General features: G+C 46.1%; 2 protein-coding genes across 6 annotated transcripts in view; both read right to left on the bottom strand.

Annotated features, from left to right (window-relative positions):
* SNAPC4 (small nuclear RNA activating complex polypeptide 4) overlaps positions 1–2,900 on the bottom strand; it is a 40,318-nt gene extending 37,418 nt beyond the window's left edge. For all 3 annotated transcript variants that reach the window (XM_029063077.2, XM_029063081.2, XM_029063080.2), the window contains exons 1-2: positions 2,839–2,900; positions 814–924 (exon numbers count right to left, since the gene is read on the bottom strand). The gene's annotated coding sequence lies outside the window, so the exon portion shown is untranslated. The remainder of the gene's footprint in view (positions 1–813; positions 925–2,838) is intronic.
* A 3,469-nt stretch (positions 2,901–6,369) lies between these two features.
* On the bottom strand, positions 6,370–20,750 carry ENTR1 (endosome associated trafficking regulator 1). Of its 3 annotated transcripts, none has more exons than XM_029062796.2 (8): positions 20,549–20,749; positions 15,994–16,109; positions 14,884–15,288; positions 13,060–13,133; positions 11,337–11,448; positions 10,467–10,529; positions 9,135–9,274; positions 6,370–7,561 (listed from the first exon to the last, which is right to left on the bottom strand). In XM_029062796.2, exons 1-8 carry the CDS (start codon positions 20,616–20,618, stop codon positions 7,456–7,458), a joined length of 1,086 nt encoding a protein of 361 aa, XP_028918629.1. In that variant the 5' UTR covers positions 20,619–20,749; the 3' UTR covers positions 6,370–7,455. The 3 variants fall into 3 exon arrangements, with proteins under 3 accessions (XP_028918629.1, XP_028918630.1, XP_028918631.1); XM_029062797.2 differs by lacking the exon at positions 20,549–20,749 and adding an exon at positions 17,908–18,000; XM_029062798.2 differs by lacking the exon at positions 10,467–10,529 and having other exon boundaries at positions 20,549–20,750.
* Between the last annotated feature and the right edge of the window lie 19 nt (positions 20,751–20,769).

Here is a 20,769-nt window from a genome sequence, read left to right as displayed (position 1 = left end):
GCATCCAACCCAATCTGCTTGTATCCACCCCCAGGACTGAGAACCATGCCTGGCACATAGTAAGCGCTTAAGAAATAACATAATTATTAGTAACAAATACCATTATTATTATTACTCAATTGGACGTATTGAGCACTTAGTGTGCGCAGAGAAGTGCTTGGGAGAGTACTGGACGACAACCAGACACAATCCCTGCCCATGACGAGATTACCTTTTATGAACCCCAATGTCTGGCACCTAGTACAAGCTTAACACATGCAATTAAAAATAAAAGGACCCCACTGTCTCTTCCTCAAAGCTGGGAGTCCAGAGATGCTAAGGGGAGTTGACGTCTGCCTAGAGAAGCAGCGTGGCTCAGGGGAAAGAGCCCAGGCTTGGGAGTCAGAGGTCATGGGCTCGAATCCCGCCTCTTCTCCTTGTCAGCTGTGCGACTGTGGACAAGTCACTTCACTTCTCCGGGCCTCGGTTCCCTCATCTATCAAATGGGGATGAAGACTGGGAGCCTCACATGGGACAACCTGATTCCCCTGTATCTCCCCCAGCGCTTAGAACAGCGCTCTGCACGCAGTAAGCACTTAAATACCAACGTTATTACTATTAATCCCGGCTCTGCCACTTGCCAGCTGGGTGACTGTGGGCAAGTCACTTCACTTCTCCGGGCCTCAGTTCCCTCATCTGGAAAATGGGGATGAAGACTGTGAGCCTCACGTGGGACAACCTGATGCCCCTGTATCTCCCCCAGGGCTTAGAACAGTGCTCGGCACATAGTAAGCGCTTAACAAATACCAACATTATTATGATTATTATAATTACCTTGGCTCTTCTCGGGGCTGCTCTTAACCCCTCGGTTGGCCGGGCTCTAGTTTGGGCAGCTGGACTACATGTTCCGATTGTGGATGTTCTTTCCCTTTTCCCACTTGCGGCCTGATAGGAGATGGGAAGAGGAGAGGAAACGTAAAAGAGGGGCCGGGGCATTCGAATCCCGGCTCTACCACTTGGCAGCTGTGTGACTGTGGGCTAGTCACTTAATAATAATGTTGGTACTTGTTCAGCGCTTATTATGTGCCAAGCACTGTTCTAAGCGCTGGGGTAGATACAGGGTCATCAGGTTGTCCCACGTGAGGCTCACAGTTAATCCCCATTTTACAGATGAGGGAACTGAGGCACAGAGAAGTGAAGTGACTTGCCCACAGTCACCCAGTTGACAAGTGGCAGAGCCGGGATGTGAACCCATGACCTCTGACTCCCAAGCCCGGGCTCCTTCCACTGCGCCACGCTGAATTTCTCTGTGCCTCAGTTACCTATCAAATGGGGATGAAGACTGTGAACCTCACGAGGGACATCCTGATTCCCCTGTAACTACCCCAGCGCTTAGAACAGTGCTCTGCACATAGTAAGCGCTTAACAAATACCAACATTATTATTATCCAGGGCGGCCCAGCCCGCAAGGCCCATAATCCCTTGCTCGCCTTGGGGGAGCTAAACAACTCCATCCTTCCTGCAGGGCAAGTGGGGAAATTCACTCCATACTATTTATTGAGCGCTTACTATGTGCAGAGCACTGGCCTAAGCGCTCGCAACAACAGAGGGAGACTCTCCCGGCCCGCTGACGGGCTCACGGTCCGAGCAAAACAGAACCACCTCAGCAAGATAAAGAGAATCAGGGACATGGACCCCTCCTTAAGAAAAGAAAAAGGGGAATAGATACTATAGACAAATGAGGACCGAGATAAATAGAATCCAGGACATGGACCCCTCCTTAAGAAAAAGGGGAATAGATAATATAGACAAATGAGCACCGAGATAAATAGAATCAAGGAGATGGACCCCTCCTTAAGAAAAAGGGGAATAAATAATACAGTCAAACACCGAGACAAATAGAATCAAGGAGATGGACCCCTCCTTAAGAAAAAGGGGAATAAATAATATAGATAAATGAGCACCGAGATAAATAGAATCAAGGAGATGGACACCTTCTTTAGAAAAGAAAAAGGGGAATAGATAATATAGTCAAATGAGCACCGAGATTAATAGAATCAAGGAGATGGACCCCTCCTTAAGAAAAAGGGGGATAAATAATATAGTCAAAGGAGCACTGAGATAAATCGAATCAAGGAGATGGACACCGCCTTAAGAAAAGAAAAAGGGGAATAAATAATATAGTCAAATGAGCACCGAGATAAATAGAATCAAGGAGATGGACACCTCCTTAAGAAAAAGGGGAATAAATAATATAGTCAAATAAGCACCGAGATAAATAGAATCAAGGAGATGGGCCCGTCCTTAAGAAAAGGGGGAATAAATAGTATAGTCAAATGAGCACCGAGATAAATAGAATCAAGGAGATGGACCCCTCCTTGAGAAAAAGGGGAATAGATAATATAGTCAAATGCGCACCGAGATAAATAGAATCAAGGAGATGGACCCCTCCTTGAGAAAAAGGGGAATAAATAATATAGTCAAATGAGCACCGAGATGAAGAGAATCCAGGAGATGGGCCCGTCCTTAAGAAAATAAATGAGGTGCTAAGGAGCCCAGTGCTGAAGGGAGGGGAATCTTATCGGTCGTTCACAACTCGCCCCCCTTTCCCTTCCTTGCCCTGGCCGGGGCCCATTTTCAGGCTTTTCTCCCCACCGACGCCACTGCACAGTCGAGTCCCCCTTTCCTAAAAATGCTGATAATAATAAATGGGCATCTGTTGGATGAAAAAAATCCCCATCCCTGTCGCCTGCGGCCCTCCAGCCCCCACGAAGGGTCGCGACCCCTTGGGCAGGGGAAGGCCCCTCTGCCCCCCTGCCCCTCTGCCCCCCTGGCCCTCTGCCCCCCTGGCCCTCTCACCTCCGCGGCTGGGGGCCGCACTGCGCACGCTCCGCGGCCTCCCCTCGCCTCCTCCCCCCGCCCCCCGCCTGCGCCTGCGCAGTACCCCCCCCTCCGGCGGCGGAGGGGGGGCGCGCGCATGACGTACGGCACGCGCGCGCCCTCGCGCGCCGCTGGGCCTGGCGGGCTGCCCTCAGGCGCGCGGTGGTCGACGGGAGAGATGCCAATGGTAATGTTGGTACTGGTTAAGCGCTTACTATGTGCAGAGCACTGTTCTAAGCGCTGGGGGAGATGCAGGGGCAGCTATTCCTATGTGCAGAGCACTGATCTAAGCGCTGGGAGAGATACAGGGGCAGCAGGTTGTCCCACGGGAGGCTCACAGTTAATCCCCATTTGACAGATGAGGTCACTGAGGCCCAGAGAGGGGAAGTGACTTGCCCACAGTCACACAGCTCACAAGGGGCAGAGGCGGGATTTTCTTCTCCCTCTACTCCCTCTGCCACCCCCCCTTTACCTCTCCGCAGCTAAACCCTCTTTTTCCCCTTTTCCCTCTGCTCCTCCCCCTCTCCCTTCCCATCCCCTCGGCACTGTACTCGTCTGCTCGACTGTATGTATTTTCATCACCCTATTTATTTTGTTAATGAAATGTACATCGCCTCGATTCTATTTAGTTGCCATTGTTTTTATGAGATGTTCTTCCCCTCGACTCTATTCATCGCCATTGTTCTCGTCTGTCCGTCTCCCCCGATTCGACTGTAAGCCCGTCAAACGGCAGGGACTGTCTCTATCTGTTGCCGACTTGTTCATCCCAAGCGCTTAGTACAGTGCTCTGCACATAGTAACTGCTCAATAAATACTATTGAATGAACCCGTGACCTCTGACCTCTGACTCCCAAGCCACGGTGCTTCTCTAGGCAAGCTGCTTCTCTCCAATCCAATCACCCGCTCGGTCCTCTTTATTGATCCTATTTACACTGTGGAGGAATCACATTTGCTCATTCGTATATATCTTTATTACCCTATTTGTTAATGAGGTGTATATCCCCTTGATGCTACTTATTGCTATTGTTTTTGTCGGCCTCCCAGATTAGACTGTAAACCCGTCAATGGGCAGGGATGATCTCTATCTGTTGCTGACTTGTCCATTCCAAGCGCTTAGTCCAGTGCTCTGCACCTAGAAGCAGCGTGGCTCAGTGGAAAGAGCTCAGGCTTGGGAGTGAGAGGTCGTGGGTTCTAATCCCAGCTCTGCCACTGATCAGCTTTGTGACCTTGGGCAAGTCACTTCACTTCTCTGGGCCTCAGTTCCCTCTTTTGTAAAATGGGGATGAAGTCTGCGAGCCCCACGTGGGACCACCTGATGACCTTGTATCTACCCCAGAGCTTAGAACAGTGCTTGGCACCTAGTAAGCGCTTAACAAATACCATTATCATTGTCATCAATAAATACTACTGAATGAATGAATCCTTCATCCTCTCGCCGGAGCCTTTTTTTTTCCCAGTAATAAGAGCGATTGTATTTGTTAAGCACCGTCCTAAGCACTGGGGTAGATAGAAGGGAAAAGGTTTAGACCCAGCCCCTGGCCCACCCAGGACTCACCAGTGTCCAACCTCAACTGGTATTTAGCCCACCATTTAGAACAGTGCTTGGCACATACGAAGGCTTAGCTAAAGCAAGTCATGTCACTTCTCTGTGGCTCAGTTACCTCATCTGTAAAATGGGGATTGACTGTGAGCCCCACGTGGGATGGGCAGGGATTGTCTCTGTTGCCCAACTGTACATTCCACGCGCTTAGTACAGTGCTCTGCACATAGTAAGCACTCAATAAATATTTTTGAATGAATGAACCTGATCAACTTGTATCCCCCCAACGCTTAGAACTGTATTCTGCACATAGTAAGCACTTAACAAATACCATCATTATTATTATTACTATAATTACTATCATCATCCCTGTTCGACAGACAAGGTGAGGCCCAGACAAGTCAAGTGATTGGCGCACCATCACCCAGTGATAATAATGATGGCATTTGGTCAGTGCTTATTAGAGAAGTCAATTGACTTAAGCACTGTCACTCAATAATAATAATAATAATGGCATTTGGTAAGTGCTTACTATGTGCCAAGCACTGTTCAAAGCGCTGGGGAGGATTTGAGGTGATCAGGTTGTCCCACGTGGGGCTCACAGTCTGCATCCCCATTTTACAGATGAGGGAACTGAGGCCCAGAAAAGTGAAGTTTCTTGCCCAAAGTCACACAGCTGACAAGTGGCAGAGCGGGGATTTGAACCCATGACCTCTGACTCCCCAGCCCAGGCTCCTTCCACTGAGCCATGCTGCTTTTCTGAGAAGTCAAGTGACTTGCCCACAGTCACACAGTACACACGTGGGAGAGTCAAGATGAGAACCCAGGTCCTTCTGACTCCCAGGCCGGGTGCTCTAACCAGTAAGCTACACTTTGCAACCCCAGGATTTCCAGATAGTTGGTAAAGGGGGGATAATAAGGCAAAAATACTCACAGACTTGGAGAAGTAAACAATGAGAGGCGACTGAGTGGTGATAAACCATTTTCAAATGTCAGACTTTTATGGATGTTCTTGAAGCAGGCAGCCCTGATGGTTATGTCCCCCACTTTTTTTTTTATGGTATTTAAGCATTTACTATATGTCAAACACTGGGGAGAGACACAAGGTAAAGCAGGTTGAACAGTCCCTGTCCTACATAGGGCTCACAGTCTAAGTCGGAAGGAGAAATATAAACCAAATTTACAGATGAGGTAATTTAGGCACAGAGAAGTTAGGTAACTGATCCAAGGTCATACAGCAGACAAGAGGAGCTGTGATTAGAACCCAGCTCCTTTGCCACCCAGGTCTGTGTTCTTTGCACTTGGCTTCCCCTATATTTGTGTTACGGAAAGGGTCAATGAGGCACCCAAAGTCCCGGACATATTATGCACAAAAGAAGGCTGACCCTTGTGGTGGGGTTGTTGGCACTATTTTCTCCTTTGCGTCCACTCCTCTCCTTCTTTACAAAACTTCTGCTCTTAAAGACTTGTTCTTTTCCTTGTGGCGGTGCCTGCCATGCTGGTCTATCTCCAGGAAATGACTCCCAGTTGTAGCATTGCTTGCTTAAATCCAAGTTGACTGTCTTGGCCCCGGGGGGCAGGGGGAGAAAAGTGGGGTTGGGAAGAGCTGACACCCGTCTCCAAGTTCCTCCTTTGCATCTTCCTCTCCAAACCCAGCCTCTAGCAGATGATGGCCACATTTTGAGAAAAATACACAAGCTACGAAGATTACAAGGGAGATACCCACTTACCTTGTGTCTGACTAAATTCAATTGTTTTTCAGGAGCGGGGACAAGCTAATTTATTCCCACCAGGCCCCCGCTCTGTCCTAATTCACCCATTACATTTTTTCACGTGCACTTCCAGAAAGGTCTGATAGAAAGCATTTAATTGTTCCACATGTGAGTGACATAAGCCTGCAACTATACTCAGCCCTACTACCACTGATCAGTGCCTTACCCTTCCCTGCATCAATTAAAATGTAGATTACACACACAGTCTAGGATTTTATTAAATAGTAAGGATTTAAAATGTATCCAAACAGAATTTTATTTAAAAATGTTTACATCCCCCATACAGGCAACAGTTCTCTAAAAATTTGGGTGCCCTTAAATAGTTTGTAGAAAAATCTGAAAAAATAAACCCTAGAGAATGCTGTCACTATTCACCTAGAAATACTTTCTGAACAATACTGCATCCTACATTATATTTAATCAGTGGAATCTGAAAGTTGAATGACTCCACGTAGGTAAACGTGTTTAAAATATAAAAATCTGAAAAAGGTGCATTTAATCAGTGTACCACTATGCAATACTAATACACTGAACAATGCCCGAGGCAAAAGACATCAACTAGATGTGGCAGCTTAGTAGTTCCTAACAGATCGATTAAAAGTCAGAGCAAGTACTTTCAGGCTGGGTGTCACAGAAAAATTGTAAAAAAAAAAAAATCTAAACAAAATTTCTGAAAAAGGATTTGATTCCCTGGCTCAAGACTGAAGGGAAAGATCTGTTGGTGGTATTTTACAGGCCAAGAGGTTTTTTTGTTTTTTTTTTTTTTTTTAAAAAAAAGGCTTAGGTTCAAGACAGTAGTTTGGTGTAGCTTACTATTGCTTCTCATCTACTCCCTGCCAAAAAAACAGCTTCAAGGGCATACAAAATTAGGCCCACCTTGAAATTAGTGTCCAGGAAGCTTTAACAGGCAGTTGAAAGCAATGTTTACCCCAGAACTCATATCCAGAGTTAGCAACTGCACGAAAAAGTCTCTATCCTTTCAGGCAAATATAAGGAAGCATGTAAACTTTATGTACACCTATATTCCACCCCACCTAGCTAATTGATATAAGACATGGGTGCAACACGAATCCATTAGTTTTTACTATTCGAATGCATTTCAAGGCTAATAACACTTTTAGACCATGAAGTTACCATTTCATGATGCATATTTAACTATTATAGGGAAAACACTTAGCTTCTAAGGATGGAAATTGCATATTGGAAGGCACTGCCTTTCCAAGGAGAAAGTAGTGTTTTTGAAATGTAAACAGAGCTCTCAGGAAGGAAATCAGTTCGCTGGGTTTATAGAGATTCATCTTCGGTCTCCTCTTTAACTTCGGAAATTTTGTCTATGGATTTAAGAATCTCAGCAACAAGGTTCAACGTTTCTCCTCCAGAAACCAGCTGCCTAGAACAAGAATAAAAAACTTTTAAGAGTTTGGGGCTTAGGTAAGCCAGGACACTAAAAATGAGACAGGAAAGACTATAATAAAAAGCTGTAGATTTGACATCAAAAGCGCTGTGTTTTTACTTAGCCAAAGCCAGTTCAACTGTCTAAAATCTAGTTTGCAAAAGATGCAAGGCGGAAAAGGCAGTTAGCTTGAATGGTTATGAAATGTACATCGCCTTAATTCTATTTATTTGCTATTGTTTTAATGAGATGTTCATCCCCTAGATTCTATTTATTGCTATTGTTCTTTTCTGTCCGTCTCCCCCGATTAGACTGTAAGCCCATCAAAGGGCAGGGACTGTCTCTATCTGTTACTGATTTGTACATTCCAAGCGCTTAGTACAGTGCTCTGCACATAGTAAGCGCTCAGTAAATACTATTAGAGAAGCAGCGTGGCTCAGTGGAAAGAGCCTGGGCTTTGGAGTCAGAGATCATGGGTTTGAATCCCGGTTCTGCCACTTGTCAGCTGCGTGACTGTGGGCAAGTCACTTAACTTCTCTGTGCCTCAGTTACCTCATCTGTAAAATGGGGATTAAGACTGTGAGCCCCATGTGGGACAACCTGATTCCCTTGTGTCTACCCCAGCGTTTAGAACAGTGCTTGGCACATAGTAAGCGCTTAACAAATGCCAACATTATTATTATTATTGAATGAATGAAATGGTTAGGCAGCAGTCCGACTGAGAATCAAGAAAAGAATAATGATGATGATGATGGCATTTATTAAGCACTTACTATGGCCCCCAAACTGGGCTAAGCGGTAGGGTAAATAGTAAAAATAATACTATAACTAATAACAATGATAATAATAGCAGTACTAGTTAAGTGCTTACATGCCAAGCACTGTACTATATAAATCAATCGTATGTGAGTGCTTACTGTGTGTAGAGCACCGTACTAAGCGTTTGGTAGAGTACAATTTAACAGTATAACAGACACATTCCCTGCCCACAATAAGCTTACAGTCTAGAGGGGGAGACAGACATTAAAGTACGGATATGTGCCTAAGTGCTGTGGGGCCGGGAGCGAGGATGAATGAAGGGAGCAAGTCAGGAGGACGCAGAAGGGAGTGGAAGAAAAGGAAAAGAGGGCTTAGTCAAGGAACTGAGCACAGTCCCCATCCCATACGGGGCTCACAATCGAGATAGGAAGAGTAGCTATCACCCCCATTTTACAGATGAGGCAACAGAGGCACAGAGAGGACAAAGCGTCTTGCCCAAGGTCACCCTGCAGACCAAAAGCAAAGCTGAACTAGAACTCAGGTCTGCTAACTCCCAGACCTGTGTTCTTTCCAATAGGCCAGGTTGTCTCCCGTTCAGAAAGTGGACTAAGTGACTTGAAGCTCCCTATTATTCTACAATTTACAAACGGGCATTTCTACTGGACCCCTCCTACTACCTAGGAAGTGCCAGCAGAGATGTCCTGGACCTTAGTTCTTCTAAGGCCTCGTAAAAGGAATGAACCGCTCCACTAGCAGTCCCCCATGCAAGACCATTCCCATGACATGACTTAACTGTACCCGAGATACTTACTTTATTGACATACGTGCATTGCGCATAACTGTGTGCAGATTCTGTAGGGCAACATCTGTGTTTTGTTTAACCATGGTCAAATTGGACAGCTGGCCGGATCGCAACATTTCGTTTTCCCTCTTGTAATTAATCACTTGAAGCTTTTGGAAAAAAGCGAACAGGCCCACTGATGAATTAACTGGTAAAAAAAAGCACTTTCAACTTGCATGAACATTTGCAGAGATGCAAAACAAACTGTATCCTGCCTGGGCCCGGGCATACTTCGTTCCATTTTTTTGATGGAATCACATCCTATCCTAAAATCTAGGGACAAAGACGAACGACTTGCACATTGTTGGTTGGTGGGGCTTCGGAGAAGAGGTGGTCATCCGTGCGCCAGGCCCAGAGGATGCTGTGGCTACGACACCTGGCCGCCACCAACGCCAAACTCAGGTGGTCGGACTGTATCCCCAACAGCTACCGTTCCTCTCCCAAGTGCTTAGGGCAACGCTCTGAACACGGGAAGCGTTCCATTATTATCATGACTGATTGCTCCCAGGGACACTTCTTGCTTCCCAAAAGGAGAACAAGGGAGAGCAAAGGGGACCCAGAACGGCCACATAGGTCACAAGAGTGGAAAACTGAGTTTCCAAACACCGGAGGCTTCTTCTAATCCCCAGGACAGGAAAGAGGCCACTAGTTCAGAGGCTGGAATGCCATCTAGAATGGCTTAGGGTGTCGTCTCTGGTACTTTTGCTATCATTTGCTGATACCTAATCTAAGGAATGCCAAGGACACCCCGAATATTGGTTAAAATTCCCAATCTCAATGTGTTCACTCGCAAACTTTGCCAGGATAAAATGAAATGAATTCACCGATAGTCTCCTGTCACATTTCCTTTCTTACATTCATATACAGACTAGACAATACCCCCCCTTTACCTCTCCGCAGCTAATCCTCTTTTCACCCCATTTCCCTCTGCTCCTTCCCCTCTCCCTTCCCATCCCCTCAGCACTGCACTCATCTGCTCAACTGTATATATTTTCATTACCCTATTTATTTTGTTAATGAATTGTACATCTCCTTGATTCTATTTAGTTGCCATTGTTTTTACGAGATGTTCTTCCCCTTGACTCTATTTATTGCCATTGTTCTTGTCTGTGTGTCTCCCCTTGACTCTATTTATTGCCATTGTTCTTGTCTGTGTGTCTCCCCCGATTCGACTGTAAGCCCGTCAAACGGCAGGGACTGCCTCTATCTGTTGCTGACTTGTTCATTCCAAGCGCTCAATAAATACTATTGAATGAATACCTAAGTTTCATAACCACAGAACATTAGACACTTTTAACTTACCTGGAGGAAATTTATGTCCTGCTTGAGTTTTGTAACATAATTTTCTGCCTTCACTGCTCGTTTCTGTTACAACACAAATAGAGTGACATGTTCTTGTTCTTGTCTGTCCGTCTCCCCCGATTAGACTGTAAGCCCGTCAAACGGCAGGGACTGTCTCTATCTGTTGCCGACTTGTTCATCCCAAGCGCTTAGTACAGTGCTCTGCACATAGTAAGCGCTCAATAAATACTATTGAATGAATGAATGAAAGAGAGGGAGAGATTGAAAAAGAAGATTTTGAGATGGGTCACTCCTAAGTGGTACTTTTGGAAAGTACAGCTACTATTTTATGATCGATCACCACACTACCTTAAAGGTGCTGAATTATTCTCACTTAACCACCTGATGTGAGCTGGCCCCTTGGATGTAAACTGACCAGAGGAGCTTGCACTGAAATCAGATCCTAGAACGAAGATCCTAGGTCCAGGGCCTCATATTGTAGTTGTTCATAAAAGCACAAAAAAGTGGGTCCTCAGTAAGAACTAAAAATCAGTTAGGAGCATCGTTTAATCTTTCTTGGAGCTAGTTTGGTTTCTACTCACTCTAAACTCTTAAGGAATTATTTAAAAAAAAGCCTCATACCAAAAACTTTACCCTCCTCGGGCACTGTTCCCCACACACTTGCTAGTAATTGTCAACACATTTATGTAAAAACTAGCCCCCTTTCACAGAAAGGAAATCAGAAGCCCAGTGAGCTAAGAGAACATTCAGAATCATAGGAACCATCATGGGCCGAATCTGACTTTATGCTATAGAAGAATTTTCCCAGCACACTCAACTCCCTTTTGGAATCCTACAAACCTAATTCCAAGAAATTTAATATTTATTTACGGTCATCAGCTTGAGATTCTGTTCCACTTGCTGAATCACCGATTCGAGGTCTTGATAGTCGGTTTCTTCCTTAATTATTTTGGCTTCTAATTTCCTCTCGAGGGTTCTCACCCTTGATAAAACAGGAAAAAGAATGGGTTATTTTTACCACCTTGATTCCAACCCAAAAGAGCCACTGAATTGCCTTAAGTAAGGTGTTTAACTTGCTCAACACAACACTGGACAATGGCAGAGTGTGATGGTCAGAGAATCTGGCTGTTGAACTTTGATGTTCTTGAGAATTTTGAAGAGTGATACTTGTTAAGTGCCGACTGTACCAAGCCCTGAGCTAAATGCTGAGGTAGGTCAAATACAATCTGATTAGACGTAGTCCCTGTCCCACATGGGGCTCATTGTCTCGCCCCACTCTAATCCGTACTTCACTCTGCTGCTCGGATCATTTTTCTACTAAAATGCTAGATCCACGTTCCCTGACTTGCAACAAAAACAGAGGGCAGTTTCTGCTCAGCTTTGGAGATCACTTTGAACAAAGATGAGGTTTGCTGTGTTTGGCCCTCTCAAGCTCCACAGAGAGACATGATTCCTGTCACCTTGAAGAAACAAGGACAGCAGTGGCAGGAAAAGATGGGAAGCTCATTTCCTCTGCAGCTGCTTTGCTGAGCACATATACTCTGCGCAGAGCACTGGACTCGGTGCCTGGGAAAGTACAGTGAAGTTTGCGCTTTAATCCTGAACAGGCTGGTGGACCTACAAACAGTGTCAAGACACTGGCTTAGCCCCGCCTCATCAAGCTTAACTCCTCCAGAGTCACCTAGCAGTAGAGGAGCTGGAGGGGAAAGACAGGAAAGCAGGAAAAAGGCAGAATAGTGAAGGGGGCAGGCAGAAGGGAGGTGTGGACAGGAAGCAATGGATATCGGGGGAAGAAGTGAGGGAAAAACAGGAGATTAAAGTAAGACAAGAAGACAAGATTAAAGGGGGAAGAAGAGGGAAAAAGAGGATAAACTTGGTGTTGATAGAAGAGACGAATGAATCAGAAAGCCTCAATCGCTCCTGTAGCTTCAACTACCACCTCTGTGAGGATTACATCTAAATCTACATCTCCAGCCCCGATCTCTCTCCCTCTCTGCAGTCTCACATTTGCACCTTAGACTTTACACACGTTCAAAACAGAACTCCTTACTTTCCTTCCCAAACCCTCTTCCTCATTTTCCCAACACTGTAGACAGCAACATCGTCCTTACTGACTCACAAGCCCATAACTTTGGTCAGTCAATCGATCATATTTAATTAGTGCACTTCCCAGTAAGCGCTCAATAAATACAACTGATTGAAAGATAGGGAAAAAAAATGGGACACATGTACAGATGGGAAGACAGGAGGAGATGAGAGAATCCCCAAATCCCATAATCTAATAGATCTCTGCTAGTAGAGACACGGCTCCAAGATAGTTTTCACAGTTGTTTTGCTCTGGTGATGTAACATATTTTTTAAAGCCTGCTGGAAATGCCTCAACAGAATGGGCTGAAGTTGGTTAAACAGAAAAGCAATTCCTTTAAAAAAACCAACTAGGATATAAAGTTTCTTGTACTGAAGTTGGCAAGATAAAAATGCGAGCGACTCCACAAAGGCCTATTTTACTCTATTATGGCCAGCCTTTGGAAATTCGGAGAGATGAAACAATGCCTTCAATTTAACATTTTGGGCTAAATAGCAGTGTACATACATTTCTGTCTGAGTATCAGAGAAGCTCTGAATTTCGATAATTTTTCTTCTTAGTTTGTAGTTTTCTTCTTTAAGCTGGAGGAAAAGAAATTTCTAATTAGAAACTCTAAGGGTCTGAGCTGGAGGGTACACTGCAACTCTGCAGTTGGGCCCGGGAGTCTCTTTCTAAAAGAAAACAAAATTACCCGTTACCACTCCACGACGATGGGCTCTACGCTACCAGATGAGCCCACATCTCCAAAACAATGTCCCAGAGCTGCTGTTGACTCTTCTTGCAAATTAATGGTTCAATATGGCAGTGGGAAAAATGTCTAACAGATGCTGGGCAGCATCAGGGAGGGGTTAGAAAAAATAAAGGTCAATGGCAAAACTATCCCTTTTATTTTTTCTTACCCCTCCCTGAAATACCATGGTAGGCCCTTACTTTATTATTAATAATAATAATAAAACTATTAATTGTGGTATTTAGGTGCTTACTGTGTACCCGGCAGTATACTAAGAGCTGGAATAGCTACAAGATAATTACGTCAGACATGGCGCTCACAACCTCAGGAAGAGGGAACAACAGGGATTTCATCCCCACTGTACAGATGAGGAAACTGAAGGCCATTTGGAATACTGTGTATAATTCTGGCACTGGCATTTAGGAAGCTAGAGAAAGGCAACAAAAATGACTGGGGGGATAGAGAAACTTCTTAAGTAAGTTAAGACAAAAACAGATTCGCTCTTTTCAGCCTGGAAAATGAAGATTCGGTGGGGGGTGCATGATCAGTGTTACAAAAATTATGAAAGATCTTGGACAGGGCTAACGTGGAATGGTTGATGAAGAAACTCTACAATAGATTAAAAAGATTGAAGGAGGTATCTTCGAAACCAGCAAGAGGAAACTTTTTCACAAAGCAGATTGTAAGCATATGAAATTTGTTAGCTCAGAAAGTTGCCCAGGCTGTATCAGTAAGTTTGAGACAGGCTTGAATAAATTTATGAAATGAATGACTAAAAATGGTGACTGCAGAGAAAGTTAAGAGAGAAAATGGGGATAAGTGGGGAAATTGTATTAGGTTGGTTGACAAAGATGATAATAAAAATTAAAATTGTGTTCATTAAGTTATAACTATGTGCCAAGCACTGGGGTAGATATAAGATAACAGGGTTAGGACAGGTCCTGCCTCACACAGGGCTGTTTAAATCTGATGGAGAACAGATATTGAATCTCCATTTTAAAGATGAGGAAACTGAAGCATAGAAAGGTTAAGTGACTTGTCCCAGGTCACACAGCAACCCAGTGGCAGAACTACAATGGAACAGTTCCTCCAAGCATCCTATTGTTTCTGATGGAGACAAGGACCAACTGATCTGCCCTTCCAATGATGGCACTTTTTCTTTTATGAAAAGGCAGAAAAAGCCAAGAGCAGAAGGTCGATTTGGTCTTTTATAGAACACTGATTTTAAAAATAAGAAATTCAGTTTAGTGACCTTGCACCCGGGGTCCCAGCTACAAGCTTCTCTCTTTGCCCTAATCATTCTCTTTAATTATACTAACTAGATCTGTATTCATATCTGCCTTCATACTTGGTTGGCTAACCTACTAGCCACTGTTCATCTCACCAGACCTCAGGGTAACTGGGCTAATGCCGTCTGGTTTCAGATGTCTAAACGACACAAGAGAAGCAATGTGATTCTTATTTTTCAGAGACAGCCAACGTTCCCAAAGCAGGTGAAGATGCTTCCTAGAAAGGTGACGGACAGCCACTCTTCTTCCCCACCTCTTCTCCAACACACACACACACACACACACACACAAACACAACTCTCTCTCACTTACGGCTTTGTAGCTCATCTGCAGAGACTGAAAATGTTGCTCTCCTGAAAATTCCTCAGGAGCAGCAAAAGCTTTGTTTGTGTTCCCTTGAGATATGGTTGAAAGAAATGAGTCATCGTCATTTCTGGTCCATGGGGCAAGAGACTCAATCCCCGATAATTCATTTGGGTGAGAAAAATACGAAGCATAGGTACTAAACGGGGACGTGCTAAGAGCGACTCTGGAGGCGTGGGTCTGTTCCACGGCCGACGGGTGGTAACTCCCTCTCAAATCGTCGTCCTCAATCTCAGCCAACAAGCTCCCAGACTCTGTTGGGTCTTGGAAAAATGGCTCCTGATAGCCCAGGCTGTGTCCTGTGGTTTCAGAAGCTGCTGAATCATCTTCAAGTTCTGTCAGCCTTGAAGATTCCTGTAGAAGGAGAACCAAGATGAAAACCTCTAAAGAGTCTTTCTTCCAATGAGTTGAGAATAGTATTCTAGTTATTCTATTTTTTTTTTTGGTTCAGCGTTCTTTTATTCAGAGCTCTGTCTGGACCAAACCCGCTCTCGGGGTCGCACCTGAAGAACTTCCAGTACTCTACCAGCCTCGACTATGGGTGGGAGTGTCAAGCAAAGGCATATCCATTCTATTCCCAGCTTAGGCAGTGGCTAGCGGGTGGAAGACAATCCGCTATGACAGGCAATCTGCTACAAGTTAAAACTCAGCCATGCTGGGCAGCAATGGCACGGGAGAGAGTCGAGGGTGGAGACTCAAGTTTACCGCTTGAAAGGAGGCAATGGTAAACCACTTCCGAATTTTTACCAAGAAAACAATACGGATACACTGCCAGAATGACTGCAGATGGAGAGCAGAGCGGTCTGGGAGAGATGTGTCCATGGCACGGCTATGGGTCGGAAACAACTTGACAGCATAAGACAGAACAAATGGACCAAACATCTTCCCGTGGTAATCCTATATGACGTCCACTTGAAGTGAGACATTTTACAATCATTTGCTGTCTTGCGGTGTCGACCGTACGATAAGTGATTGACTATCAGCCTAAAGGGTAGGGCAAAAAGCACATCATTTTTTTCAGTTGTAGAACGTCAGGTGACTCCAGCTTTTTAAATTTACCTTGGGATAAATTCCACTATTGGCTGGGTCTTCTTTTGTTAGGCCGAGGTTCTTGCTTTTCAGAAACTCTTTGAAGGAAAAGGGATTTGCTTCATCCACCGCTTCAGCTTTGTCATCTGAAATTTTGAGTCAAAATAAATAAATAAATCAATCACATTTCATGAAGGTTTCAAACCTATTTAACTTTTTGTAGGCACCAAATCTAAACATGCATACCTCTTTCTAATAATAATGTTGGTATTTGTTTAGCGCTTACTACGTGCAGAGCACTGTTCTAAGCACTGGGGTAGATACAGGGTAATCAGGTTGTCCCACATGAGGCTCACAGTCTTCATCCCCATTTGACAGATGAGGGAACTGAGGCCCAGAGAAGTGAAGTGACTTGCCCACAGTCACACAGCTGACAAGTGGCAGAGCTGGGATTCGAACCTATGACCTCTGACTCCCAAGTCCAGGCTCTTTCCACTGAGCCACGCTGCTTGCTGTTACTGCATGGCACTAACAGAGGGATCCCCTAGTCTGACATTCTTTACTACAGACACATACTAACCTCCTCACTCTCCTTCCTCCCCTGCATTAACATCTCTAGCTTTCCTTTCCTCACCAGTCTATTTCTGCCCTCTCAACAATTCAGAGCAGAGAGGAAACAGGATGGCCTAGTGGAAAGAGCATGTGCCTGGGAGTCAATCTATCCATCACCCAGGTTCTAATTCTGTCTCTGCCACTTGTTGGCTGTGTGACCGTGGTCAAGTTAACTTCTCTGGACCTCAGGCCCTTCATCTGCAAAATGGGGATTCAATACCTGTTTTCCCTCCTTAAACTGCAAGGTCCATGTGGGTCCTGATGATCCTGTACCTACCCCAGCCCCTAATAAGGTGCCTGGCAAATAGTAAGTGATTACCAATACCACAATCATTGTAATTAAATCAAATGGCCTGATTTGATTATATAAAATACAGTGTTAGAGTATTGCATTGGGTGCTAGGGGCCACAGAGACACAATCTCTAAAGTCCAAGGGTTTACAATCTGATAATTACATCAAAAAGATTCAATGGAGTAAACCCATTTTCAGTGTGTGACTTCTTTCTTTTCTAATCTAACCTCTCCCTCGTCTGCCCAGACTTGCCCCAGCACACCTGTCTCCACCTCTCTTCCAACCCATGAATGTCACTACTCCCTTCCCATCCTGGTAATAATAATTATAATTATATTTGTTAAGCGCTATGTGCCAGGCACTGTACTAAGCACTAGGGTGGATACAAGTAAATTGGGTTGGACAGATTCCCTGTCCTATGTGGGCTCACAGTTTCAATTCCTATTTTACCGATAAGGTAACTGAGGCATGAAGAAGTGAAGTGACTTACCCAAGGTCACAAAGCAAGTAGCTAGGGGATTAGAACCCAGACCCGTGCTCTATCCCCTTCGCCATGCTGAGGCCCCACTGTTCCCTTTCCCTCACACACCAACTTGAAAGAGCCTGGGCTTGGGAGTCAGAGGTCGTGGGTTCTAATCCTGGCTCCGCCACTTGTCTGCTGTGTGACCTTGGGCAAGTCACTTAACTTCTCTGTGCCTCAGTTACCTCATCTGTAAAAATGGGGCTTAAAAAATGTAAGCCCCACATGGGACAAGCTGATTACCCTGTATCATACCCCAGCACTTAGAACAGTCCTCAGCACATAGTAAGCGCTTAACAAATACGGTAATTATTATTATTTTCCCCAGATCCCTCCCATTTACTTAGACTGTAGGCTTGTTGTGGCCAGGGAAAGTGTCTACGAACCCTGCTGCGCTCTCCCGAGTTTTTAGAACAGTGCTCTGCCTACGATAAGCACTCAATAAACCATCGATTGACTTCTGTTCTGCTCCGCCCCCTCCATTGCTTCCATCTCTCCTGCCCTGCACCACCACACTACCTTCCATAGTTCTCGCCTCTTTCCAAAATATGAGGCACCCCCTTCTCGCCTCCAGCTTGGTTTAGAGAAGCAGTGTGGCTTAGTGGAAAGAGCCTGGGTTTGGGAGTCAGAGGTCGTCGGTTCTAATCCCAGCTTCGCCACTTACAAGCTGTGTGACTTTGGGCAAATTACTTCACTTTTCTGTGCCTCAATTACCTGGCCTGTAAAATGGGGGTGAAGACCGTGAGCCCCACGTGGGCCAACCTGATTACCTTGCATCTACCCCAGAGGTTGGAACAGAACTTGGCACATAGTAAGTGCTTAACAAATACCATCATTACCATTATTATCATTCTCCTGGCAAACACCTTGGCCCAGCTCTCTCCTATTTTAGGAAACCTCCCCCCTCTTGCTTTTAGCATCTCTCACTGTGGGGCTCAGTCCTGTTTCCCTGTGCCCCAGCCCAGACGGCCAACCAGGCCCATAGGGTGCCCGCTACCTGGCCGGGCCCCTGCCCGTACCCCATCACCTGCTATCCGGGATTCCCCTTTAATAATAATAATAATAATAATAATTACGGTATTTGTTAAGCGCTTACTATTACCGAGCACTGTACTAAGCGCTGGGGGAGAAGCAGCGTGGCTCAGTGGAAAGAGCCTGGGCTGGGGGGTCAGAGGTCATGGGTTCGAATGCCGACTCCGCCACTTGTCAGCTGTGTGACTTTGGGCAAGTCACTTCACTTCTCTGGGCCTCAGTGACCTCATCTGTAAAAGGGGGATTAAGACCGTGAGGCCCACATGGGACAACCTGATGACCTTCTATCCTCCCCAGCGCTTAGAACAGTGCTTGGCACATAGTAAGCGCTTAACAAATACTAACAGTATTATTATTAAATCGGGTTGGACAGAGTCCCCTGTCCCACGTGGGGCTCACAGTCTCAATCCCCATTTTCTGGATGAGGTAGCTGAGGCCCAGAGAAGTGAAGTGATTTGTCCGAGGTCACCCAGCAGAGGAGCGGCGGAGCCGGGATTAGGGGCCTTCTGACTCCCAGGCCTGGGCTCTAATTAATTAATGATGGCATTGGTTAAGCGCTTACTATGTGCCAAGCACTGTTCTACGCACTGGGGAGGATAGAAGGTGATCAGGTTGTCCCACGTGGGGCTCACAGTCTTCACCCCATTTTAATAATAATAATAATGGTATTTGTGAAGCGCTTACTATGTGCCAAGCACTGATCTAAGTGCTGAGGAGGATAGAAGGTGATGAGGTTGTCCCACAGTCTTCAACAGCGTGGCTCAGTGGAAAGAGCCCGGCCTGGGGAGGCAGAGGTCATGGGTTCAAATCCCAGCTCTGCCACTTGTCAGCTGTGTGACTGTGGGCAAGCCACTTCTCTGTGGACAACCTGATGACCCTGTATTTCCCCCAGCGCTTAGAACAGTGCTCTGCACGTAGTAAGCGCTTAACAAATATAACATTATTACTATTATTCATCCCCGTTTTACAGATGAGGGAACTGAGGTCCAGAGAACTGAAGTGACATGCCTACAGTCACACAGCTGACAAGTGGCGGAGCTGGGATAACAATAATAATAATAATAATAATGTCAATATTTGTTAAGAGCTACTATGCGCCGAGCACTGTTCTAACCGCTGGGGGAGATACGGGGAATCAGGTTGTCCCACGTGAGGCTCGCAGTTTTCATCCCCATTTTAATAGTAATAATAAGGTTGGTACTCGTTAAGCACTTACTATGTGCAGAGCACTGTTCTAAGTGCTGGGGTAGTTACAGGGTCATCAGGTGGTCCCACGTGGGGCTCCCAGTCTTCATCCCCATTTTACAGATGAGGTCACTGAGGCCCAGAGAAGTGAAGTGACTTGCCCCAAGTCACACAGATGACAAGGGGCAGAGCCGGGATAATAATAATAATGTTGGTATTTGTTAAGCGCTTACTATGTGCAGAGCACTGTTCTAAGCGCTGGGGGAGATACAGGGTCATCCGGTGGTCCCCTGTGAGGCTCGTGGTCTTCATCCCCATTTTAATAATAATAGTAATGTTGGTATTTGTTAAGCGCTTACTGTGTGCCGAGCACTGTTCTAAGCGCTGGGGGAAGACACAGGGGCATCAGGTGGTCCCACGTGAGGCTCGCAATCTTCATCCCCATTTTAATAATCATAATAATGTTGGTATTTGTTGAGCGCTTACTCTGTGCTGAGCACTGTTCTAAGCGCTGGGGGAGATACAGGGGACTCAGGTGGTCCCCTGTGAGGCTCCCAGTCTTCATCCCCATTTTATTAATCATAATAATGTTGGCATTTGTTAAGCGCTTACTATGTGCCGAACACTGTTCTAAGCGCTGGGGGAGACGCAGGGGCATCAGGTGGTCCCACATGAGGCTCCCAGGCTTCACCCCCATTTGACAGATGCGGGAACCGAGGCCCAGTGAAGTGACTTGCCCCCCGTTCCCCAGCTGACGGCGTGGGGATTCGCACCCATGACGTCTGCCTCCCCAGCCCGGGCTCTTTCCGCCGCCGGCCCCAAGTCGGGCAACCGACTTGCAATCCCGACCGCCGGGGCGGGGAGGCGAAGGCCGAGCCGGGGGTCCCGGGCCGCGCCCTCCCTCCCGGGGCCACCATGGCGGCGGCGGCCCCGCCCGCCTCACCGTCCTGCATGACGAGGCTGCGGGCTCGGGCTAAGGGGGCGCCGCCCGGGGGCCTGGACAAGCCCGCCATCTCGCTCGGGGCCAAATCTCCTTCGCCGCGCCGACTGCCTTTCTTTCCGCTTTTCTTCTTTTCGGCCTTTTTGGGCCGTCCTGCCGGGCCCGGGGCCCGCACTTCCGGTGGAGGCCTGAGGGCGCCGTCATGGCCGCTGCTCCCGGCCGGA

Source organism: Ornithorhynchus anatinus, chromosome 4 (assembly GCF_004115215.2).
Source record: "Ornithorhynchus anatinus isolate Pmale09 chromosome 4, mOrnAna1.pri.v4, whole genome shotgun sequence".
NCBI classification, from domain to species: domain Eukaryota; kingdom Metazoa; phylum Chordata; class Mammalia; order Monotremata; family Ornithorhynchidae; genus Ornithorhynchus; species Ornithorhynchus anatinus.
This window is presented reverse-complemented; position numbering and strand designations above follow the sequence as displayed.

Excerpts from the sequence above, each read along its gene's own strand:
- ENTR1 (XM_029062796.2), bottom strand. The coding sequence starts at position 20,618 with ATGGCGGGCTTGTCCAGGCCCCCGGGCGGCGCCCCCTTAGCCCGAGCC. Across the intron at positions 11,449-13,059 it reads TCTGATACTCAGACAGAAAT|GGTGAGAACCCTCGAGAGGA; the intron begins GTATGTACACTG and ends TGTTTTATCAAG. Across the intron at positions 10,530-11,336 it reads AGAATCTCAAGCTGATGACC|AAACGAGCAGTGAAGGCAGA; the intron begins GTAAATAAATAT and ends GTGTTGTAACAG.